A 23,578-nucleotide genomic window follows, 5' to 3' on the forward strand; every position below is an offset into this window, starting at 1 on the left:
AGGGTTTTTTGCTGGCTGAGATTCATCATTAAAACTGATAATTTTGAGCAGCCTGCCTTGATCCTTTATAGCAGATGTACAAATTGATTTGTATTTACTTCAATTTCTGCCTGCAAACAAACAAGTCTAACTTAGGTGTCATGATGATTTGATGTCCCTAGCTAGTGGTGGAAATATTGTCAGCAGATTGTGTTATTACACAGTTAATCAATTTTGTATAGTTTAAATACTATCTCATGGCGTGTTCACCCTCAGTCTAAGGAGGCAAAGTTGAGGCATGTTAACTGGGTATATGTAATATCTGTTAATGCCACAGTGACAAGGTACTGATCAAGTGGTATTGATTCTGCAGTCAAAGCAGTTCTCAAAATATGTGTCATCAGGAAAGGAAGAGTAAGTCTGTATAGCTATAGAAAGGAAATCTGACAAAGGAGAAAATGCTCTCATTATGTGTTCATCTTTTGATGCAGAATTGCACTTGAATCAACTTGACTACTACTTTCTCAAACTGACATATTAGAAGCTTTAAAACATACTGATGCATTTATTTCTTAAATATGGAAGTGAAGCTCTCTCTGGAATGGCAGGCTAATTAAAGTTTCTGAATACAATTTGTAGAAATGCTCTGAAAGCAGTTAATGACCACAGCAATACATTAAAAAAAATGGGGAGCAGGTCAAAGTTTGTTTAGTGATATTTTTTGCTTTGATTTGAAGACTGCATTTCCAGTTTTGATATGATTTTGCTGTAAAAAGATTGGAGTTTTGAAGCTGCTAAGGTTAGAAGGTGAAGTAAAACAAGGGAAATTGAGAATAACTCCTTCATGCTCCAAGAAAGAAAGAGTGCTTTACTAACAAATACTTCGGCATGGGAAAGTGATTTCTTACTAGATCACCTGCACAAGAGATCAAAGCTTCTAATTTCTTTCCACCTCCTCATTATAAATACCACACACGCACATATAAATACACACACGTATGTAAACACACATGTATGCACACATACACACACACACACACACACACATATGCTTTGCATACAGAAATTATTGAAATACAAAAATTTGAAATACTAAAATGATATATCCAGTTCTTACAGAGTACGTCACCTGTAAACTTAGAGATCAGGAGAGAAAATTTAATAGTTCTTATCCTTTATATAATATCTACACAAAAGACATCATTACAGGTTTCATCTTGTTTGTTCTCTTTGTATTCTGACGGTGAGAACTTTCAGATCTTCTGACAGAAACACAGGAACTGCAAGTAGGCTTTTTTTTTCCTGGCAATCTATTTCTATTGTCCTGAGGGAAATTGAAGAACAGATAGCTGATAATTTGTCACCTTGACTAATTCCTTATTGCATTTTTCTCCATATTTCATATATAATATTTTGTAATAATTATTTTTTCTTGTCATTCAGTGCTTACTAAATCCCTTGCAAATGGCTCTCTAGCATAAGTGAAGAGTGTATCAGTAAGATGGCATTTGAGATAAAGCTTTTTACCTTTAGCAGTACATTTTGCTTGACAAAATACTACGTGTTCTTCTGTTGATTGATTTTTTCAATTTAGGCAATTACACTTTTAACTGAACTAATCAGAGAGAACTTCAGAAACAGCAAATTGAAGCAATGCTTTCTACCAGCACTTGGGGAGCTGATTTACCTCATTGCCAGCAAGGTAAGACTGCAAGTGGTTCTTACAAATTTGGCAAATGTGAGAAAATGTCCCATGGAAAAGTAGACCAAAAAATCAAATTACTTTGTCATTTGTATAGTCAACAGTTTCTGGTTCTTCTATCTTCTCTAATACTTATTCTACTTCAAGAAACATGTTAGTCCAATTGTTTACTTCATCTGAGATTAGTTAAACAGCATTCTTCAAGTGCAGAATTTTAACTTCGTAAAAGGATTTAATCAACCACTGTAAACACTGCTGGCCTCCAAGTGGCAGATCTAAAGGTTTGAACATCTCAGCTAGAGATGTTGATTAAACAGGATGTGTCAGGACAGCCTATAATATCAATAAATTAAGAAGAATATCAACATATTAGTATATTAGTATATCTCTATATATAGTCCATATTAGATCTTATTGTGGCATGGTTGGATTCACAGCATTATGGAAAAGAAAATTGCATGATCCTGTTTCATTTCAAATTGACTTGTGTTTATTCCTGATTAAAACTCATTTAAACCTGCAGTCTAGAAATAGTAGATTCACATTAAAAGTAATCAGAGGTTATTTGTAGGAAAGAAATGCTGTCAATATTAAGAATTGAAGTTGACAGCTCCTTTAAACCATCACATTTCTTTTTCCTTATTCAAAGAGTAAAATACTCTTTTACTTAATAAAAACAAAGGTGTCTTCAAGCAGAAAAAGTCTAACCTTGGCTTCTCTGAAGTCTTTGTATTATCTGCATCACCTAATGGCTCTGAGTGCGGACATGTTAATTTAACAAGTCAATTGGTATGGAGTGAAAGTAGCAAATGAATTGTTATTTTGGCTTTAGTTATGGCTTTGCACTGAACTTCCATGTTTTATTTTCTTTACATTCTAGCTCCTTTGCATGTTCCACAAGATGGAGTGGTTACCTTGGATTTTGTAGAATGGCAAGCATAGTCCTATTTTTGTTGGACAGTTGCCAAAGTATTTGTCAAATACACACTCACTGAACTTAGTCTTATAATGAGAAATTATGTTCTGAAAAACACATCCACAGTCACAGTTTATAGGTTTTAATACTTTCTCATTTTCCTCAAGAGAAAATATTTGTATCTGCTATCATCAAACAAATAAACTTAAAACTCCAACTTGAAAATTGTATTTGGCAGGCATATTTTGCATGGCTTGATTTTATTTTGATAAACTCTGATAGCTGAAACAATTCTGTTAACACTGGTTGTGTAACACCAAAATGATTTGCACAGATTTTTTCCTTCTGAAAATGTGAACTGACAAATTTTGGAGTCTGTGTATGAACTTCGTAACGTTTGAAGCATGACAACTTGCATTAAAATGGCAACTCTGTCATGTTTCAAGGTTGGTGATATATATATATAAATGGGTTGCTTTGTGTTATATAATAATTATTATATTAATAATAATACATATTAATATACTAATATAATTATATAATATAATTATGTAAGAATATTATTGCATATATATAGAGCTAAGAAATTAGAGTGTAGGAATAAATATTTGGATGCATATGAACTCAAGACACCATGCCTTGGTAAAATTTCAAAAATATCAGTGTGATTTGTATACTTGGAGATACTAACCCTTCAATTTTAAGAAAAGCACTTTTCATTTTTCTATTCTATATGTATTTAACTATAGAATATTGTAGTGCTTAAGCATTTTGTTGCTCAATTAAACTGCTGAACAGTAGTGCTGAATGACCTTGCTGAGATCATATAGCAAGTCAGGGGTAATATAATAAATGAAACAAGAAAGTTTATTGCCAACTTGTATCTTTAAACAGCAAAGCCTTATGACTTGACTGATAAAGAAAAATAAATCATAGCTGCATCTAATTAGTTAAGGACTATGCAGTTGTTTTTCTTGTTTTCTTCCATTTTGATCTTTCTTTGGCCTGATTGATTATCCAAATACAAAGCCAAATACTTTCATTTAATCTGTAAGTTTTTGAGGGTATGGCTGATTTTATGTGTTGATTTATTACCTCTGGGGTTTTGTGAAGTGTTTCTAGCTCCACCCACAATTTTAATATTGAATAATGGTAAGAATTATTTCTTTTTCATATGCACATTTGGTAAATCATAAATTTATCAAATACTTAAAATCAAGTTCAGCTATTTAGGTGCAGGATGATTCATTACATAAAATACACATTGCCGCTTGCACTTCTATGGCTCAGAAAATACTGGGAAATGTCCAGATAATCATAATGGTTCTGTACAATCCTAAAGTCTGATATTGTGTGTGTACGTGCATATGAGATCTTGTAGGTAAGATCTTACACTCCATCTCTGCATTTTTATTCCAAACAGAAGCCAAGAGCAATTCACAAGTAGCATGAACAGACTCCAGGGAGCATGTTCTGATACTCTTGAGTGGATTGCCTTGGGGGAAAACTTTCAAGTTCTATGTAATATTTTTATTCATTTTGTGCTGTTTGTGTTATTAGGGTGCAGAACCCAAAGTTTAATCAAAATCAACATGGGCTGTGAGCAAAAAGTAGGAAGATTCCCCAGTGTTTGGTGATATGTTTAAGTTTATTAAGTGTCAAATGGTGTACATTAATGTTTAGGTAATTAAGAACGGTACTGAGATTCATGCCCCTTTTGCCTTTTTTTATTTCTAAATAGAGATTAAACCTTGCAGAAAGTCATTAATCAGTTTGAAGAATGGAAGAACTATTAATGTTTTAGGACTGCACAATTTTTAGGGCTTTTTATTTCATAGTACATTTAATATGTACGGTTACAAAAGAACTTGAAAGAATTCCTGGTTAAATTAGGTGAATACAATGAGGAAGCAGACCCATGCCTGTTCTGTCACAGATTATCATTTTAATTCTGTTTTGACTTTTAGTCTTGTCTCACTCTTTCAGGTAGAAAAGATTCCACTTTTGCCTGTTTGAAAGTAATCTACTTTTACTTTCTTGAAACTTGGACTGTGTTTTCTTAAACTTATATACAATGCCTTGGAAGACAAACTGTGATGACATCTCAGGATGTTCTTACTCAGATAAAATGGAGGAGGTGGAATGTAGTGGATCTGATGTGACCCACTCCATCTGCTGGATGTCAAGCCATTCTTACTATTAGTATCTATATTGTCCAGTGCTCCCTAATACAAAGTCAGCAGAAACAAAGCTTACAAATGGGAGATTTAACAAACTCATTTTCTCTGTGGATATATGTGGCAAATAAAATTTTGTTTTCAATAAAGAAATATTGGCAGTATAGACAATTCAGTAGTAGTCTTCCATGCTAATTTGCCATGCTTTAATTAAATGCCTGAAATGATCATATCATATCATATATGTTGAATTACTGTAAGACACTCAGAAACCAGCAAATTTAGAAAGTATAATTTGTTTCTGAATCATTAACCCTTACCTTGCCCATCTTATAATTGTTATTAAAAAGCAGTTAATTAGAATGCTAAAAATAATCCAAGAATATTTGAGAATTTCTGAAGAAATTATTGCTTGTCATCCTTTGTCTACTTACTAAAACAAATTTCTCATGATTTTGTGGCCTATCATCTTCACACATCTAATGCCTATCATTTCTGCCTTTCTTTCCCAAAAGAGGTTATGTTTTTTCCACTTGCTAATAGCTCTGTGTTACCAGCCTGAATATGGAAGTTGTTGCAGTTAAATCTCAATCTGATATCCAAGTGTCCCCATTTAAAGTTGAAATTTTACAATAGGATATTGCAGGGAAAGGGGGAAGTGGAGTTCACTTCTAATGGAAGAATTAAGCCCTTATTCAACTAGTAGTGAATTAACCTCTCTAACAGGGTGATTTCAAGGAAATACACATTAAGGTCTTGAAACAGTGTTCATATGTATTGAAGGCTATATCATATAATAAGTTTTCTTAAACACTTGGTATCTCTTTGTATAACTTTGAGCATTTTTTTCAAAAGCAAGTTTACTTTTTTTAACTACAAAAAAAAAGTTTGTTTGGTATAATTAAATCACACTTAAAGAGAAGCATTTCTACTCTTAATAGTCAGTTGTCTCTTTCTAATGTAGTCAAAATAATTGAGAGGAATGAAAGAACAGACACTTTTTTGTGTCTCTTTGAATTAGAATGAATTGATAAAATGCAGAAATAGTAGAACAAATTCTGTTACGGATTTTGGATATTTAAATAAGCTAATAAATATAAATGTCTATGCTGTGCATGAAATAAAATTAAATAGCAATAACGTCCTGAAATTTCATATATTTAATTGCATATGTTAATTTCAAATGTGTATAATCTGAGCCTTATTAAAAATCTGTTACCCATTTTTTATGTGACTGAGATTGTTGTGATTTTTTGATTTAATTGATTGTGCCGTTGGCTTCATTTCAGGAAGAAAAAGGGGAGCACCCCAGAGAATGCTGGGCTGTTCCCTCAGCTGCTTACACTGTGCTAATGAGGTGTCTTCGGGAAGGGGTAAGGCTCTTTCATGGTCCTCAGTAGAATTTCTCCACAGTAATAACCCTTTAGGCATTGTGTGAGGATTGTAGCCTGCAGCATTGCAGTACCTTGTCAACCAGGTATTGCTCTTGAATTTAAATAATCATAAGACCATGACCTAAGCGGGAGATTAATGCAGTGTTGTTCTCTGTACATTCAACATTTATGTATTGCTGCTTGTGTTGGGGGAAATGGGTAGTAAATAGAAATTACTGTTAATAAATGTGAAGTTTGTTAATGATGTAGGCATCTTTTGAGAAATGTTCTGACAGTTTGTGCTGTCCTCTTGCAATTTGATTTTCATACATCTTTGTAAATCTTCGAGCAAGATTTAAGTTTCTTTTTTGAAGTGGCTGATATACAGTTTTTTAAAACTGCATTGTTATCCTGCTGGCTTGTCAGCATTCGTTTGAGGCCAAAAAGTAATAATTAGGTTTATTCGCATACATGTGATATACTGTGTTCTTCTTTGGTTTTGGTGATGGCTTAACTGTGCTAGAAGAAGGGAAGAAAAATATGCATATAGTTCCATTTGTAAAATGAAAAAGAATTGAGTGGAGGGTTTACATTCACTGTTTGCATGAGACCACTTGACTTTATTTTTGCCCAAGGCAAAGCTCAAGGCAGAAAACGTGTCAGAGGTTGCTAGAGGGTGGAAAGCAAGAGGAAATACCTTTTTTCCATCCTTTTTGAGATCTTTATTGCCTACAGATTGTGATTAATAAAGAAAAAGCCTAGATGCATTTTAATATCTTCAAACCTTCACGTAATCAAGAACACAGAACTGAGTTTGTATTGTGGACTATTTCCAGCTCATAATTAGAGTAAGATGTCACTCTAAGGCACATTAGTGAGATGCTATTTAATTATAAATTTAGTAATGGAAGACTTGTTATTTCTGAATACACAGTGTAGAGAAACTAAATCAAGACATCCATAAGACACTAATTTATTCCTATAGAATAAAATCACTTCTTAGTGCTGAAACGTGTCAAATTTTTCTTAATAATTTATTGTGATATATTTTTTCTTGAAAAATGACACAAAATAGAAATACATTTGCCATGCAGTAGTTCAAATTAAATTTAATTAAGCATAAATTTAAAGTTATGTCTAGGCTAGCCAAGTACAGCTGTGCACTTCTGCACTTTCTTTTTGTGAGGATGCTCATTTGTAATGTAGGTACCTGTTTTTGAAAACATGTTTGAGGCTGTAAAACTATAGAAGACTTTAGCATGGACTGGACCTCTGGAGGTCATCTGTTCCAACCTCCTGTTCACAGTAGATCTAAATAGATCAGGTTGTTCAGGGACATGTCTATTTGACTCTTCAATGTCTCAAAGAACTATGGTCCCACAATCTCCCTGAGCAATGCCTGCACCACCTTAATAGGAAAAAGTTTTTACTTGTTTATGATTGGAGTTTTCACTTGTGGCCATTGCCTCTTGTCCTGTGGTTGTGCAGCTCTGAAAAAATTTGTTGCCAGCTTCTCTGTGTTAGAGGTAGGTAAGCTTTGCATTCTTACATTAATAATTAAAAGATAATTATACTTCATTAAATGATAAAACAAGTGTAATTATTCTAAGCTCAGTTAAGTAAATTTTACATCAGGACATTTTCTGAAGAGATTATGGGCATATTGTCTCAGTATGTATGAAAATGGCAAATTAACTTTTTGTAATAAGGTCTGAATTACCACAGTGCATTGTATAAGCATTATAAATACTCACTTCTAGGTTTTTTGCCAGTTAGGTAGCTTTGTTTGATATATTTAATAAGAATTCAAGAAAATAAAACCAGTTCATGTCATTCAGTACTATTGTTTATATAGCTGTGAGTTTTGTAAGGTAAGTTTGCTGCTCTTCAGTTTCATTATGAACTACTCTGAAGTGTTCTTGGATTTCTGAAGTTTTATGTGATTTGTCAATATCAAAGCAGAATTGCCCTCTGAAACAGAACAGTAGAACAGGAAGTTTGAAATATATCTGTGTCCCTTTTATTTGCCTATAAAGGAACAAAATGTTCAGAAAATGCAGGTAGTGTCATTTCCACATACCTTCTGTGCCTGAAAATCAGTGACAAAAAAGTGTATGGGTCACTGAAAGGAGTTTTAGGGTGATAGAGTAGAAGACTGGGAAAGTCTTTTATCTGTAGGGGAACACAAGTTCATATTTCCTGCATTTCAGTGTTGTTAACTTGAGATAGAAGCTGGTTTTCAACTCAGACAAAGAACAGTCGAGTTCAATTATGTGTCAAAATAAGGCAATTGGTACACTCATAAATAAGTAAATGATAGGCTTGATTTGACATGTTTAGCCTTGGTGTAATGTTGCAGTCTGTCAGAATGCATGTAGTAAACATTCTGATATTTATTTACTAATCTTTTCCAACAACTGTTTCCAACAGTGACACAAAATGCCTGTTCCAGGCATTTGTATTTGTCTAGGTTGAACTTTTAAATGTTTGTGTGCTGTCTCTAAGATTGCAGGGTCCTGATTTCTGCTGCTGAAAGTGCATGGCTCTCACTGCTCCTGTGCTATCCAGTCATGAAAGATACTTTCTGTTTCATAAAGGACATTCTTATTTAATATTAAGTACCTAATGCTAATGTGACAACCATTTTTCTTTTATGCATTTTACTTAATTTTTTCAAAACTCCTTTGCTGAGTTACCCTTATGTACTTGACCCTGAATGGTTCATCCTATCTCTTACTTGAATCTTGTCATTGACTCTGCATATATTTTTTTGTCTTTATTATATTTAAGGTTTAACCTACTCTTAACTAGGTGAAATCTCAGCTTTCATTTCTGTTTTACATTTGCTTCTGTTCACACTTAATGTTCCTGTCAATCCTTTCACCTTTCTGCTTCCCTGATTTATCCCTTACATTTGCCCCTCCCTTCCTTCACAACCTCCCTACTCTTAGAACTGATAATCTTTCCCATATCCAAACTACTTTTTGATATGTTTTATAATTCTTCTTCTCTGATTTGGTCTGGATTATGTTGCTTTGACGAGGTCATTCACTGAAACCAGACAGTGGAGTCAGAAAATGTGTGCAAGCCTCCTTTTCTATCTTCCTGAGTGTGGAACCATTGAAAAATCTTTCAGAAACTTTGTATCTGTCCATTTCTGCTCACAAATGGCATGTAAATATAAAATACACAATAATATGCAATTTTAGTAATAACTTCATAGAATTGAAAAAATAGTACACAGGCAATACACTTTCATGGATAAATGAATATAAACATGTTAGCCGTGTCTGGCTTTTTAGAAGGTGCATAATCCTTCATTTTATAGAGTGGTACCTGGAGAATATACTTGAATCAGAAATAGTGAATGAGTTTACAAAGGATGATTTTCTGTCTCTTGGATGTGCAAGGTACTGTGTAAGCAAGATTTTTATTAAATGAGAGCTTGCCAGAAAGCTATATAGTACACATTTCCCTCTTCCATATGGACTTCCTTTATAAGGGAGCAAGATTTAAGTCTGAGGGCTTTGGTTCTGAACAAATGAGAAATTTCAATAATAAAATAAATCTTTAAAAAAGAATTGCCAATTTAATATAAGGCAGTATGTTTTATAATGTATATTCTTAGCCAGAACAGTTCCTTATTAGTGAATTTGGAGGAGAAAGGAGAATTTAGATGACACGAGAATAAAATCACAACTGTTTTCTCAGAAAGTATAGTACAGCCTGTACTATCACAGGGTCAGTTTGAATCACAATATATTCTCTTTTTTATTTCCTCTTTAGACATCAGTTTTTTAGTGGCAGAATTGCCTTCAGGATAAGAGTAATTCTGTTTATCATATATGTTATCATTTTAGTTTCTTCTTAGATATCAGTTCTCCAGCTTACTGCCAGAACAGTAAAAAACTAATTCACAAAAAGTATTTAAAAGTTTTGTTTCTACATATTTATTCTTCTCTCTGAAGGCTTTATATTGCAAATTGTTGCCAAACTAAGATTTAATTCTTAGAATCATATTTGTATTTTTTTTAATTCTGTCTTCTTAGATTAAAGGATGAAATGTATTTAGAAATTGATTTAGAAGAATTGTGCAGAATGCAGTGTTACTTCCTAAATCCTTCATGTTTGAATGTTTCTTTATCAGTATTCTGCTGTTACTCAAGTGTATGTATCTATATGCAGTATAAGATAAGATCCTAGTATCATGGAATGTCCTGAGTTGGATGGGACTCACAAAGAACAGAGTCCAGCTCCTGGTCCTGCACAGGACACCCCAAGAGTCACACCACGTACCCGGGAGTATTGTCCAAACTCTTCTTGAACTCTGTCGGGCTCAGTGCTGCGACCACTTCCTGGAGAGCCTGTTGTAGTGCCCAGCCACTCTCTGGGTGAAGAACCTCTTCCTGATATCCAACCTAAACCTCCCCTGACACAGGTTCATGCTATTCCTGTCACTGGTCACCAGAGAAGAGATCACTGTCTGCCCTTCCACTTCCCCTCATGGGCAAGTTGCAGACTGCAATGAGGTCTCCCCTCAGTCTCCTCTTTTCCAGCTGAATGGACCAAGTGACCTCAGCTGCACCTCATAGGGCTTCCCCTCCAAACTCTTCACATCTTCATGGCCCTCCTTTGGACACTTTCTAACAGCTTAATGTATTTTTTGTCTTGTGGCACCCAAAACTGCCCACAGAACTTAAAGTGAGGCCACCCCAGTGCAGAGCAGAGTGGGAAAATCCCCGCTCTTGCCTGGCTGGCAATTCTGTACCTTATGCCCCGCAGGATACGGGTGACCCTCCTGGCTGCCAGGGCACTGCTGACTCATGTTCAACTTGTCATTGACCATGAGTCCTGGGTCCCTTTCCACAGCGCTGTTCTCCAGCCTCTCATTCCCCAGCCTGTCTGTGCATCCAGGGTTGCCCCAACCCAGGTGCACAATCTGGCACTTGGTCTTCTTAAACTTCATATGGTTGGTAATTGCCCAGCCCCCTTAATTTGTCGAGGTCTCTCTGCAGGGCTTCTCTGCCTTCAACGTGGTCAACAGCTCATTGCAACTTAGTTTCATTAGTAAACCTACTTTTAAAAGATTGTAAAATATTTTATCCTAACTTTTAATAAAATGAAGTTATGCTATTTTTAGGTAGTATGTTGGTTAGCATAGTGACTGTAACTTCAGTGCCTCCAAAAGTTTTGGTACACTGTTAAATCTATAACAGTCAGTAAAATATCCAGTAGATTCAGTTATTTCAAAAAAATAGATTTTTTTATTATGTTGATTTACATTTAAAACCACCAATTAGAATGGAAAGATTTGATTAAAAGGAGGGTTTTTTTAGTAGTTTGCAACTTGTTATACTTCAAGTATTTGAATTTTCACTCAGGGCTCTTTTTCACAAAGCATCTGTGCCTTCACTGGAAAGACATATCTGCCAGTGTTCAACATGACTGAAAATTAGGAGCTCTATCTTTAAGTGTGCTTTATAAAACTAGTTGAGATCTAAACCCATTGAAAATCAAGTGTGTGTCTCTTTTCTTTACAGTTCTATTCATGGTTTTAGATTTGATGCAGTTCATGATATGGGCAGAGGGTTACTGATACACGGAACTGCTTTACTCATGTCTTGAAGATCCATTTCTGTTCACTGAAATAACTTATGTCCTGGTAACATCACCAGATAACTCCTTTAGAGGCCAAATATTAGTTTAGATCATGATTCCCTTGCAGACAGCAGATTAAGCAGAAAATAATACAAGTCTTGTTGCTTAGGTCATGCTTGGGAACAGATACTAGAGGAGCTGAAATGGAAGGTCTCAGGTGGCAGCAAATAGAATTACTTTGACAGTATCATTGAGTTTTTAGAGCACAGGGATAATATATGACCATTTTCTAGTCAAAGTAGCAGGACAATCTGGAACGAAGCATAACTCATCAATGGCTGAAAGGAAATAAAGCACATCTTCAGGACCACATTTTGCAAAGAAAAGCTGTAATTTCATCTGGAAATTTGTTAACATTAATAATAGCTATTATCCACTGTATAGTACTTTGATTATGATTGATTAATGGAATTATAGTTCATTTATTAATTGTATATGCCTGATTAAATTAGGAGTGGAGTCCCAATTGGCAGTCTCAATAATCACTTCATATGTAAGAGAGACTTGACTATTATGTTTCAGTTACGGATTTGATTGTTAAATGCATGTAGTTAATTTGATAAATCCATGTAGTTTTACCCTAACTGTACCCCCCAAAAACCCCACTGAAATGCAGAAGTATAATTCGCAGAAAACTATTAAAACTGAACATTATTTATAAAAAGTTTTCAGAATTTATATTTTAGTAAACATGTATGAGTATTTGTGTATTTAGGCCTTTAATAGATCAAAATAATGCAAAATTTTGCGGTAACCAAAACTGTAAAAAGAGAGAAGCCAAAATTCTCTTTGGTTTTATGGTTGCAAATAAGAAAGAAGACCACAGAATGCAGTGGAGTTTTTATATGAGTGTAACCATTTTAGATGGAAATTGACTTTGGTATTTCTTTAAATATTTTGAGTAGAGCTGCAGTTCTTTGGAAGGACAGGAAGGATCATCATGAAAATGATGCATACAGTCTTTTTTTTTTTTTCAGCATTATACTAGAGGTTCCAACTATTTCTAAATCGGTATTTTAAAATTCCAGTAGAAGGAAAAGTGGATATTGAATATATTTTTAATGAAGTATAAATTCTCCCCTTCTATGAGGCTTGTGTTTTACCTTCTGAAAGATTTCATTATCATTGCTCACAGTTGTTGGTGGCTCTGATTGTAAAGATAAATGTCAGAAATCCAAAACTTAGTAGGCCAATACTGAGATTAATTTAACAAAGAAATCAATTAGATACTATGATGAAGTATTTGTGAAGCCAAGCTATGAGGACAAATTGAATTATAAAAATTATATTAAAATCTGTTCTTGCTGAATTCAAGATTCTATTTAAGCCATTGTTGAAAGACTTCACTTTTTTTGTAGTTCAGGACTGAGATGAGATGGGGCAATGCACAGCCAAAATAATATCAGCAATGTATCTTCCAGTTCTGTTAAAGACTCTGATATTAACTGGAAATTTTTTGATTAGTACTGAAAATATGAAGGATTCTCATATGGAAATTTAGGACTTCTTGTAGTAAATAGGACCTAATAATTTATCTTAAGCATTGGTCAGGATTGTCTGTTTCAGGAGGAGAAGGAAGTTATGGAATAAATTAATTTGCAAGAAGTCTTTTTCTTTATCCCAGGATTTGTTGGCTCTTTTGAATAAAAAAGGTTTAATGTAATTTTTTTTCCTAATTAACTGTATATATCATAATTGTGCTATTCAGAGCATGTTGTAGTGATGAGTTTTGAAACAAATTCATTCATTTATAAAGCACTGATCATGGAACATCTCTAACATAACAAAAGCTTTTCATTTTTAATGACTGCATTAAATTTGGGGTGATTATTTGGAACTGATAGGTTTTGTATTAAATTGTCTTTGTGCTAGAAGAGAAAGTGGGGGGAAGTAGGATCTGTGAATATAACTTCGTCACCAGGTGAGGTTTCTTGAGAAATTGCTTTGGCAAGTATCAAAAAGAATTAAGAAACCACACAAGACAATATACATTGAATAAAATATGGACATAGGCAGTAGTTTACAAAGAAATTATGAACAATTTACATATGAGTTTTCCTTTCCTCTCCTTCCTATAGGAAGAACGGGTAGTGAACCATTTAGCAGCAAAGATAATTGAAAATGTTTGTACTACTCGCTCATGCCATGCACAAGGATTTATTACAGGAGAAATTGGACCTGTCTTGTGGTACCTTTTCACACATTCTACAGGAGATTCTTTGAAGATAACTGCTGTTTCGGTAAGGAGTTTCCTTTTGTGGTAGTGTAATGCTTTAGCGTTTAGCCTAAAAAACATTCTGAATTGAAACTGAAATATGTTTGAGCATGTTTGCTATATGTTTGTGTATTTATATTTCAGACTACATTAAAATATATTTGAAAAATTTCTGAAATTGAAAAGTGCATTAATTACAGTTCAGTGCTTCTGAATAGTTCTTGGCATTCATCATTTTTGAGAACATATGTTTCCTTATGTGGAAAGGAATCTATTAAAATCTTGTAAAATTGAAATTTCTGGTTTTCTATGATGTTTCAAATGAGAAGTGTTTATTCTCTTTATCAAAGACTCGTTTAGAAGACTTAGTTGAATTCATCATGCTACCTTTTATGAAATTGTCAGGGCCTAGTCTTTGCCCTGAATTTTTAAGGTAATACAGAATGATAACAAGAAAAACAGAGAGATGACATGCATGCAGAAAGTTTGGAACAAAAAGGTTTATGAGGTAGAAAATACTTAGCAGGACTGTGAGTTTAACCATATTTCTCAGGCCTTTTACAAGAGCATGTAGTGACAGTACAAGGGGGAATGGATTAAAATCAGAAGAAAATAGGTTTAGGTTAGGTATGAGGAAAAAATTCTTTATTAGGAGGGTGGTGAAGCACTGGCAGAGGGTGCCCAGAAGAATAGTGGCTGCCCTATTGCTGGCAGTGTTCAAGGCCAGGTTGGATGGAGCCTTAAGTAATCTGGTCTTGTGCAAGCTGCTCCTGCCCACAGCAGGGGAGTTGGAACTAGATGACCTTTATGGTCCTTTCCAATTCAAACTTTCCTATGATTCTCACTAAGAAAACAAAAGCATTACCCACCAATACAGGTAATATTTTAGAATGGAAAAATATGTTGACTTATTTTAAATTAAATGTGATAAGTGTATGCTGATTTTCTGAGTAGAGCTCAGGCTCACAAATGAATTTACTATTGCTTTCTAAATGGAAAATGATAGTGTCACTGCTGCAGCAGTATGCACATAGACACATCTAGCATAGAGACAATAAAAGAGAGAGAAATAAAAATTTATTAGAAGTGTGGCTGAAGAGATAAATGGCATAATACATTTATAAATTTATAGTTAAATATATATATGTATTTATTGATTATTTATCTCAGTGTGTATTTGTGGCAGAGTCTTGCCTGCAATATAAACTGCTCAAATATTGGGAAAATATCTTGACATTTTAGAACAGGAAACTTATTTCGTTAAAGAAGTGTTACAGAAGCCTTTGCTTTGTAGGATCTGAAATTCTTGGCAAAAACAGTGTTAGAACTTTCATGGATAGAGAACGGGCAGTCTCTAAAAATGTAATGTGTGTGACTCTGGCTATTAGGCTGCTTTGTCAGAAAGGGTCTTTTTGAGACTTTACTCATTTGATCTGTAAGTTTTATGTTTACATCACAATTGCATATATGGTAAAAGACTGGGGATTAGAGTTATGATTTCCTTTACTTACTGAGTTCTTAAAGTAGCCTGCTTGATCCTCTCTCCTATCACTACTTTTGCTATTAGGGCTGTTTTGTATCATGTGCTTTCTGTTCTTGTCAATTATTAGACTGGGCAATTGTTATTTGTTTGCTACTACATCATAGTATTTTGGGGTTTTTTATTTCTGTTAACTGATGCTGCAATTTCCCTCTTGTTTCCCTGCTATCCATGTGGAGAACTGTGCTTAGTCATTTACCAGTCTCATGATTCCTACAGCAGACTTCCAGGGCCTGCTCCATTTGTAAGGGGCCAGTTGGCTAGTTACACCTGTTTTGTGTACTGCAGTAAGCAGCATATCCTGGAGAAACTGTCTGTCTCAATTGCATTCAGACACCGAGCTAAGATCACCAGAGGAAGTGTCAGTGGGCTTTTAAAATTTTTTTTCTCTCCCCCTCCCCAAAAACTCAGTTTCTTCTTGGACAATATAGTATACTTGAGGTGGGCAAGAGCTTTTCCTATGCTCAGTAGTATGCAAAGATATACATCTGATTGTCAAAAATAAACTTGTCATCAGTGTAAATTCACTATGACTTTCTGTTGCAGTGGGTTCAGAGTTACTGTCATCAATGCCATTATAGTTTGCCCACTTAGCCCTTGGATGAGTATTTAGAGACTATGAGAAGGGTAGGGTCTTGTTTGTCCCTCTGTGCCCTCTGCCTCTTTTGAGAACTTCAGTCACTGGATTGTCCCAAGGCTGTAAGGTTGAGATGAACCACTAAGAAGTCTTTCCTTTGTCATTGTGTTTATGCTGTGGGTATCTAGCCTCCCTTAAGCACTACTGTGAGAAGAAAACCTTCCTGCTGGAAAAACTGGAAGGTAGCGAAATACATGTAAGAGGAAGCTAAAACATGAAGAGATTATTGTAGTCTAGTTTGCTCCTTGTTTTCCCTCCTTTTTTTCTTTTTGTGTCTGCTGACAGCTACCAATATGTAGTAGTCAGTGAGGGTTTATTAATTGCTCAGAGCAGTCAAAAAGTGCTGGTGTTTGTGTGGTCTCTTCCGAGTGAAAAGACTGAAAGTATCATAGCTTGTGAGTTCCTTATTTCCTTTGCCTCTTGTTCTTGTAGTTGTGATAGAGCAGCCTGATCTTTATGGGTTTCTTTCTTGGCCAGGGATGTTAAATGCAGCGACATGTATAGTAAATTACTATATTTATACTGTACTTCAAAGTTACATCATCTGGTGTCGCTGTTGAGCCGCTAGCAGAGAAGGAAAGCCCCGATTCTCAGCGTGGCATAGAAAAAAGTATTTTATTGTTTGAATCCAACATATATATGGAGTTTTCAAAGGTCACCCAGATTGGTCAGTCAGAAACCTCCCCCCAGGCTTGACTGGCCAGGCCTGCACTGTCCAAATCTCGAGACACTGTTTTTAATAACATCCAAACCTTATCTTTATTTAGAAAACACAAAAAGAATTCTCATGGGAAAGAACTGTGCTAGCCACAATCTGGCACTCATGTGTTGGTACTGGGACTTGGAATGACATTGGTTTTGCCAAGCTCTTGCTTCCTGAATTTTTTTCTTGTGTTTGAAATCTTTGTATTATAAAACTAACCAGACTTCAGAAACTACTCTAGAAGCTTTCTTACAGATGACATCTGTTAGGATGAAGCAGTTAATTTTAGGAGGTCATGATAGCTGCAATTACAAGAATTTCCTAGAGAAAGCTGATTTGTGAGACATCCTTTCAATGGCAATTGTTAATCTAAGTAAGAAGGATGTCTTTTTATCATTCTGTTACCTTTTCTCTCTCAAAGTTCCTTAGCAATGTATGCTTTGGTGTTGGGGCCAGCATTTTAAAAAGATGACCAAGTTGGCTGTGCATACTGAGGTCTGCTAAGGCAAAAGTTTCTTCAACATTTTGTGCAAATCTGTGCTATAAATGTACATATGAACAGTAGGAAAAAACCATAACTGTTCCCAACTAACTTTTCTTTCCTGTGAAGGCAGTAGGCTTACTGCAGGTCGTACTTTTCCCTTGTGTACTTACTGAAGTTTCAGTCACGCTGGAGGTAGGGCTTGCTCCAAATTAACATATTGGAGAGCTTTGAATGAAAGCAGCCATGAGGAGAGTTGCAAGAGTAAGACATATTCACTCTTCTACATCTTTGGTCAAGCTGCTTTCTTCTAGTTTTTCTGGTCTTCATGGAAGTTATTGCTATCCATGCAGCTGAATCCCTTTCCTTCTTTCAGATAGACAGATCATTTTACACAAGTGTGCTTGGGTCTGAATGGGTTCCTGGATTTCCCCCTCCACTGTTTTGGGGTTTTTTTTTTTCCTTTTTCAGAAGACTGAGGTTTAATACTTCTATATGAAGTGAACTGAGCAAGGAAGCTTCTAAAGTAGGATGCACTAAGGTGGTACTTTAATTATTTTGCTCCTTTGTAGTGAAACACTAAAGTAAAACGTAGGTAAACTTACTACTCAATGCCTGATATAAATTATATTTATGTATTAATTCTGCTGGGCTATTTGGATATATAATCTTAACTTCATTTGATAGCAATCAATTGATACTGAGCTCTAGTGGAGGCAGATCTTTTCCCAGGTAAAGTTTATGAGGATTTTAGTGGCATACTAATTAAAAAAAATAAAATACTAATCTGTTCTACAGCTATAGTGTACTGTATGATTTCCACATTCATTAAATTGTTGCTACAGATATGTAGGCATTTTTATTCCTCATGACCACATAAATTGACATAATCAGTGTCCTATTTTATTATGCAGTCATTCCTGTCTTGTTTGAATGTATCGTGAAGAATTTATTTTTTACTGGCTGTCCTAGGTTGCAATATTGATGTAGTTAAGTATTCTATTACCACCAGCTGTGGGCCATTAACTGCTATCACCCACTCCGGATGACAGGCAATGGGCCATCCGTTAGCTATTATCACTTGCTAATGACCCACCCCGCATGACAGGCAATGGGCCATCAGGGACCCACCGTGTGACTCATGGACTTATCTCATCCCATTGTGAGATGCTCTGCCGAGGAGGGAGGAGCCAGTGTTCCCACCTGGGTATAACCTGGCCCTGGAACTGCCTGAGCTAGCCCTGTCTACTGGGTTCCCAGAGGACCAGAGCTACCACTGGATCTTCAGCTGGAGACTAGACCTTCACAGGATCACCGCTTCAACTGGACTACTTCAGCTGGACTGCTACTACCACCCTAACAGGGTGTTAGGTTGTATCTGACTTTGTCAGTGCTTTTCCTTGTATTATTTCACTTATTTTTAATTTCAATCTTGACTTGTGATCTCCCACTGGTTTGTTTCCAAACCAAGACATATTTTGGCGCCCAACGTGGGGCACGACCTGGGGAAACTCAGAAATCCTATCACCATGGTGGTCAGCTTATCTATATGGGTGCTGTATCTCGCTCTCTATATTTTTCCTCAAATGGGAAACTATCTGCCTGTCGTATTGGCCCTGTTGCGACCAGGGAATGGCATGAGAATTGCTCTTTTGGTTTATTATGCCTATTGCGTGGTAACCTGTGAGGCGATGAATACCATTCGGAACGTATACTCAAGTTTATCTGCCTGGCCTAATCTGAGCCACTACATCTGGGACCTCCTCAGCAATCATACCCAGCCTCTGGGGTTAGGAGGAGAGAGTGGTTTCTTCCAGCCTTTCAGGTCAGGCACAGCCATTTTTGAGGATATTGAGTTCTCTCTGGATGCTAGGGATGGCATAATCTTTTTGTTAGTTCTGTTTTCCTTTTTCTCTGCAACCAGCACTGTGTACCTCATGCTGAAGATCAGAACAATATCTTGTCTTTTTGAGGAGGAGAAACAAAGCAAATCAGCAGGAAAGAGGAAAAGAACTAAAAGAGCAGTGGACGTCTCAACACAGACCATTACCAAATCAGAACAGCCAAAGCCTGTAGCAGTTGCCCCCGTCCAGAAAAAGAAATCCAAGAGCAAGTCAGTCCGCACAGCGACTGATGAGGATGCAGCAGGACCATCTCACCAAGCAGAAGAGACAGAGCCAGAGATCATCACTCGCTCTCTATCCCTGGGGGAGCTGCGGGACCTACGGAGGGAATTCACCCGGCAGGCGAATGAGTCCATCTTAACCTGGCTGCTCCGTATCTGGGACGCTGCCGCTAATGACACCATTCTGGACGGAAGTGAGGCCAGGCAACTGGGATCCCTGTCTCAGGATGTGGTCATTGACCAGGGGATTGGGAAAACCCAGGAAACTCTCAGCCTCTGGCGGCGATTGCTGGCGAGTGTACGGGACAGATACCTTTGCAAAGAAGACCTCCAGATGCACCAAAGAAAATGGAACACAATAGAACAAGGTATCCGATGCCTGAGGGAATTGGCCGTGCTAGAGATCATTTTCTCGGACAACGAGAGATTCCCCAAGAACCCAGATAATGTCCAGTGCACTTCACAAATGTGGCTAAGATTCGCGCGGCTCGGACCAGAGATATACTCTCGTTACCTGGCAACACTGCAGTGGAGGGAAGGCGAAGACCAGGTGGGCGTGTTAACAAACAAACTGAGAATTTACGAGGACACTGTCACCGCTCCACTACGCACCCAGGTCTCATCAGTGGAAACAAACCTGGCCGAGCAAGTCCGGAGCTTGATTGAAGAGAGCCTCCAGAAACAAAGGAAAGAGTTCAAAGAAGGATTTTTCCATGTCACACCGAAACCAACCAGAGTCTCTGCCATCAGGAGCAGACGTCCCCCAGCCAGGGAAAGAAGACAAACCCCGCAACATGACCTCTGGTTTTTCCTGCAGGAGCATGGGGAAGACATGAGAAAGTGGGATAGGAAACCCACCTCCTCCTTAGCAGCCCGGGTACGTGAATTGAAAAAGGAAACATCCACTTCAGGAGGCTCATCTAGGTACAACACTGCCCCAGTCTCTTGTGGACAGAACCCCCGACAGAATGGAAATGATAATATGACTGATCCTCTTGAAGGAACCTCAGGAACACATTTACAGGAGAAGAACATCGTGCACCAAAAACAGGATTAGAGGAACCCTGCCTCTGGCCAGGTAGAGGAAAGGGATAACCGGATCTATTGGACTGTGTGGATCCGATGGCCTGGCACGTCTGACCCACAAAGATACACGGCTTTGGTTGATACCGGCGCTCAATGCACCCTGATGCCATCCAGGTATGTGGGGACCGAATCCATTTCTATTTCTGGGGTGACAGGAGGATCCCAGCAGCTGACTGTACTGGAAGCTGAAATGAGTTTAACTGGGAATGAGTGGCAGAAACACCCCATTGTGACTGGTCCAGACGCCCCATGCATCCTCGGCATAGATTATCTCAGGAGTGGATATTTCAAAGACCCAAAGGGACATCGCTGGGCTTTTGGGATAGCAGCCGTAGAGACAGAAGACATAAGACAACTGAATACCCTGCCCGGTCTCTCAGATAACCCGTCTGCTGTAGGACTACTGAGAATTGAAGAACAGCAGGTACCAATTGCTACAGCAACAGTGCACCGCCGGCAATACCGCACTGACAGAGACTCTGTGGCCCCCATCCATAAGATGATTCGGGAACTGGAGAGCCAAGGGGTGGTCAGCACGGCTCACTCACCCTTTAACAGCCCTATATGGCCGGTGCGTAAGTCCAGTGAAGAATGGAGACTGACAGTGGATTACCGTGGCCTGAATGAAGTCACACCACCACTGAGTGCTGCTGTACCGGACATGTTGGAACTTCAGTATGAGCTGGAATCCAAGGCAGCAAAGTGGTATGCGACCATTGATATTGCCAATGCCTTTTCCTCCATTCCTCTGGCAGCAGAGTGCAGGCCTCACTTTGCTTTCACCTGGAGAGGTGTGCAGTACACATGGAACCGACTGCCCCAGGGGTGGAAGCACAGTCCCACCATCTGCCATGGACTGATCCAGGCTGCACTGGAAAAGGGTGAGGCTCCAGAACATCTGCAGTATATTGATGACATCATTGTGTGGGGGGACACAGCAACGGAAGTATTTGGGAAAGGAGAGAAAATCATCAGAATTCTCCTGGAAGCCGGTTTTGCCATCAAGAAGAGTAAAGTCAAGGGACCTGCCCGAGAGATCCAGTTCCTGGGAGTAAAGTGGCAAGACGGACGGCGTCAGATTCCTTCTGAGGTCATCAATAAGATCACCGCAATGTCTCCACCAACCAACAAGAAGGAGACGCAAGCTTTCCTAGGCGCCATAGGCTTTTGGAGAATGCACATCCCTGAGTACGGCCAGATCGTGAGTCCTCTCTACCTCATAACCCGCAAGAAGAACGATTTCCACTGGGGCCCTGAACAGCAGCAAGCCTTCACCCAGATCAAACAGGAGATCGCTCATGCGGTAGCCCTGGGACCAGTCAGGACAGGACCAGAGGTAAAGAATGTGCTTTACTCTGCAGCCTGGAGCCATGGTCTGTCCTGGAGCCTTTGGCAGAAGGTGCCTGGTGAGACCCGAGGTCGACCACTGGGATTCTGGAGTCGAAGTTACAGAGGGTCTGAAGTCAACTACACTCCCACTGAGAAAGAAATCTTGGCAGCTTACGAAGGAGTCCAAGCTGCCTCAGAGGTGATCGGCACAGAAACACAACTTCTCCTTGCACCCCGACTGCCAGTGCTTGGGTGGATGTTCAAGGGAAGGGTTCCCTCTACCCACCATGCCACTGATGCCACGTGGAGCAAATGGATTGCCCTCATCACACAGCGCGCCCGTATTGGAAACCCAAATCGCCCTGGGATTCTGGAAATTATAACAAACTGGCCTGAAGGTGAGACTTTTAAATTATCTTCAGAAGAAGCAGAGGAGCAAGTACCACGTGCCGAAGAAGCACCCCCGTATAACGAGCTGCCGGAGAGTGAAAGACGCTATGCCCTCTTCACCGATGGTTCCTGCCGAATTGTAGGCACAGATCGGAAATGGAAAGCTGCAGTGTGGAGCCCCACACGACAAGCTGTACAGGCTACTGAGGGACAAGGTGGATCGAGTCAGGTCGCAGAGCTTAAAGCCATCCAACTGGCTTTGGATATTGCTGAACGAGAGAAATGGCCAAGGCTCTATCTCTACACTGACTCCTGGATGGTAGCCAACGCGCTATGGGGATGGTTAGATCGCTGGAGAAAAGCTAACTGGCAGCGCAGAGGAAAACCCATCTGGGCCGCTGAGATTTGGCAGGACATCGCCGCCCGGGCAGAAAAGCTGACTGTGAAAGTTCGACACGTGGATGCACATATACCTAAGAGTCGGGCTAATGAAGAGCATCGTAACAACGAGCAGGTGGACCGAGCTGCCAAGGTGGAAGTGTCACAGGTGGATCTGGACTGGCAGCACAAAGGAGAATTATTTCTAGCTCGTTGGGCCCATGATGCCTCTTGTCATCAAGGGAGAGATGCGACATACAGGTGGGCTCGTGACCGAGGGGTGGACTTGACCATGGACAACATCTCACAGGTCATCCACAGCTGTGAGACTTGCGCTGCAATCAAACAGGCCAAGCGGGTGAAGCCTCTGTGGTATGGTGGACGATGGTCGAAGTACAGGTATGGGGAAGTATGGCAAGTTGACTACATCACACTTCCCCAAACCCGCCAAGGAAAGCGCTACGTGTTGACCATGGTGGAAGCAACCACGGGATGGTTAGAGACCTACCCTGTGCCTCATGCTACTGCCCGGAACACCATCTTGGGTCTGGAAAAGCAAATCCTGTGGAGACATGGTACCCCTGAGAGAATCGAGTCTGACAATGGAACCCATTTCAAGAATGGCCTCATAAGCGCCTGGGCTAGAGAACACGGAATTGAATGGATATACCATATCCCCTATCATGCACCAGCTGCCGGGAAAGTTGAACGGTGCAACGGACTACTTAAGACAACTTTGAAGGCACTTGGCGGGGGAACCTTCAAAAATTGGGAACTGAACTTAGCAAAGGCCACCTGGATGGTTAACACAAGGGGTTCTATCAATCGAGCCGGTCCTGCCGAGTCCGAACCTTTGCACACAGTGGATGGAGATAAAGTTCCTGTGGTA

General features: G+C 38.5%; 1 protein-coding gene across 9 annotated transcripts in view; it reads left to right on the forward strand.

The window, feature by feature from the left end:
• The window catches only part of ULK4 (unc-51 like kinase 4), a 214,300-nt gene that overhangs the window by 34,104 nt on the left and 156,618 nt on the right, over positions 1-23,578 (forward strand). For all 9 annotated transcript variants that reach the window (XR_014849839.1, XR_014849840.1, XM_085051341.1 and 6 more), the window contains 3 exons: positions 1,574-1,681; positions 6,064-6,147; positions 13,884-14,045. Coding sequence is in view for 7 of the 9 variants with exons in the window: in XM_085051341.1 (XP_084907467.1) it covers positions 1,574-1,681; positions 6,064-6,147; positions 13,884-14,045 (354 nt within the window). In the remaining 2 variants the exon portion in view is untranslated. The remainder of the gene's footprint in view (positions 1-1,573; positions 1,682-6,063; positions 6,148-13,883; positions 14,046-23,578) is intronic.

This window comes from Lichenostomus cassidix, chromosome 2, assembly GCF_008360975.1.
Source record: "Lichenostomus cassidix isolate B80296 chromosome 2, HeHo_3.0, whole genome shotgun sequence".
NCBI lineage: Eukaryota > Metazoa > Chordata > Aves > Passeriformes > Meliphagidae > Lichenostomus > Lichenostomus cassidix.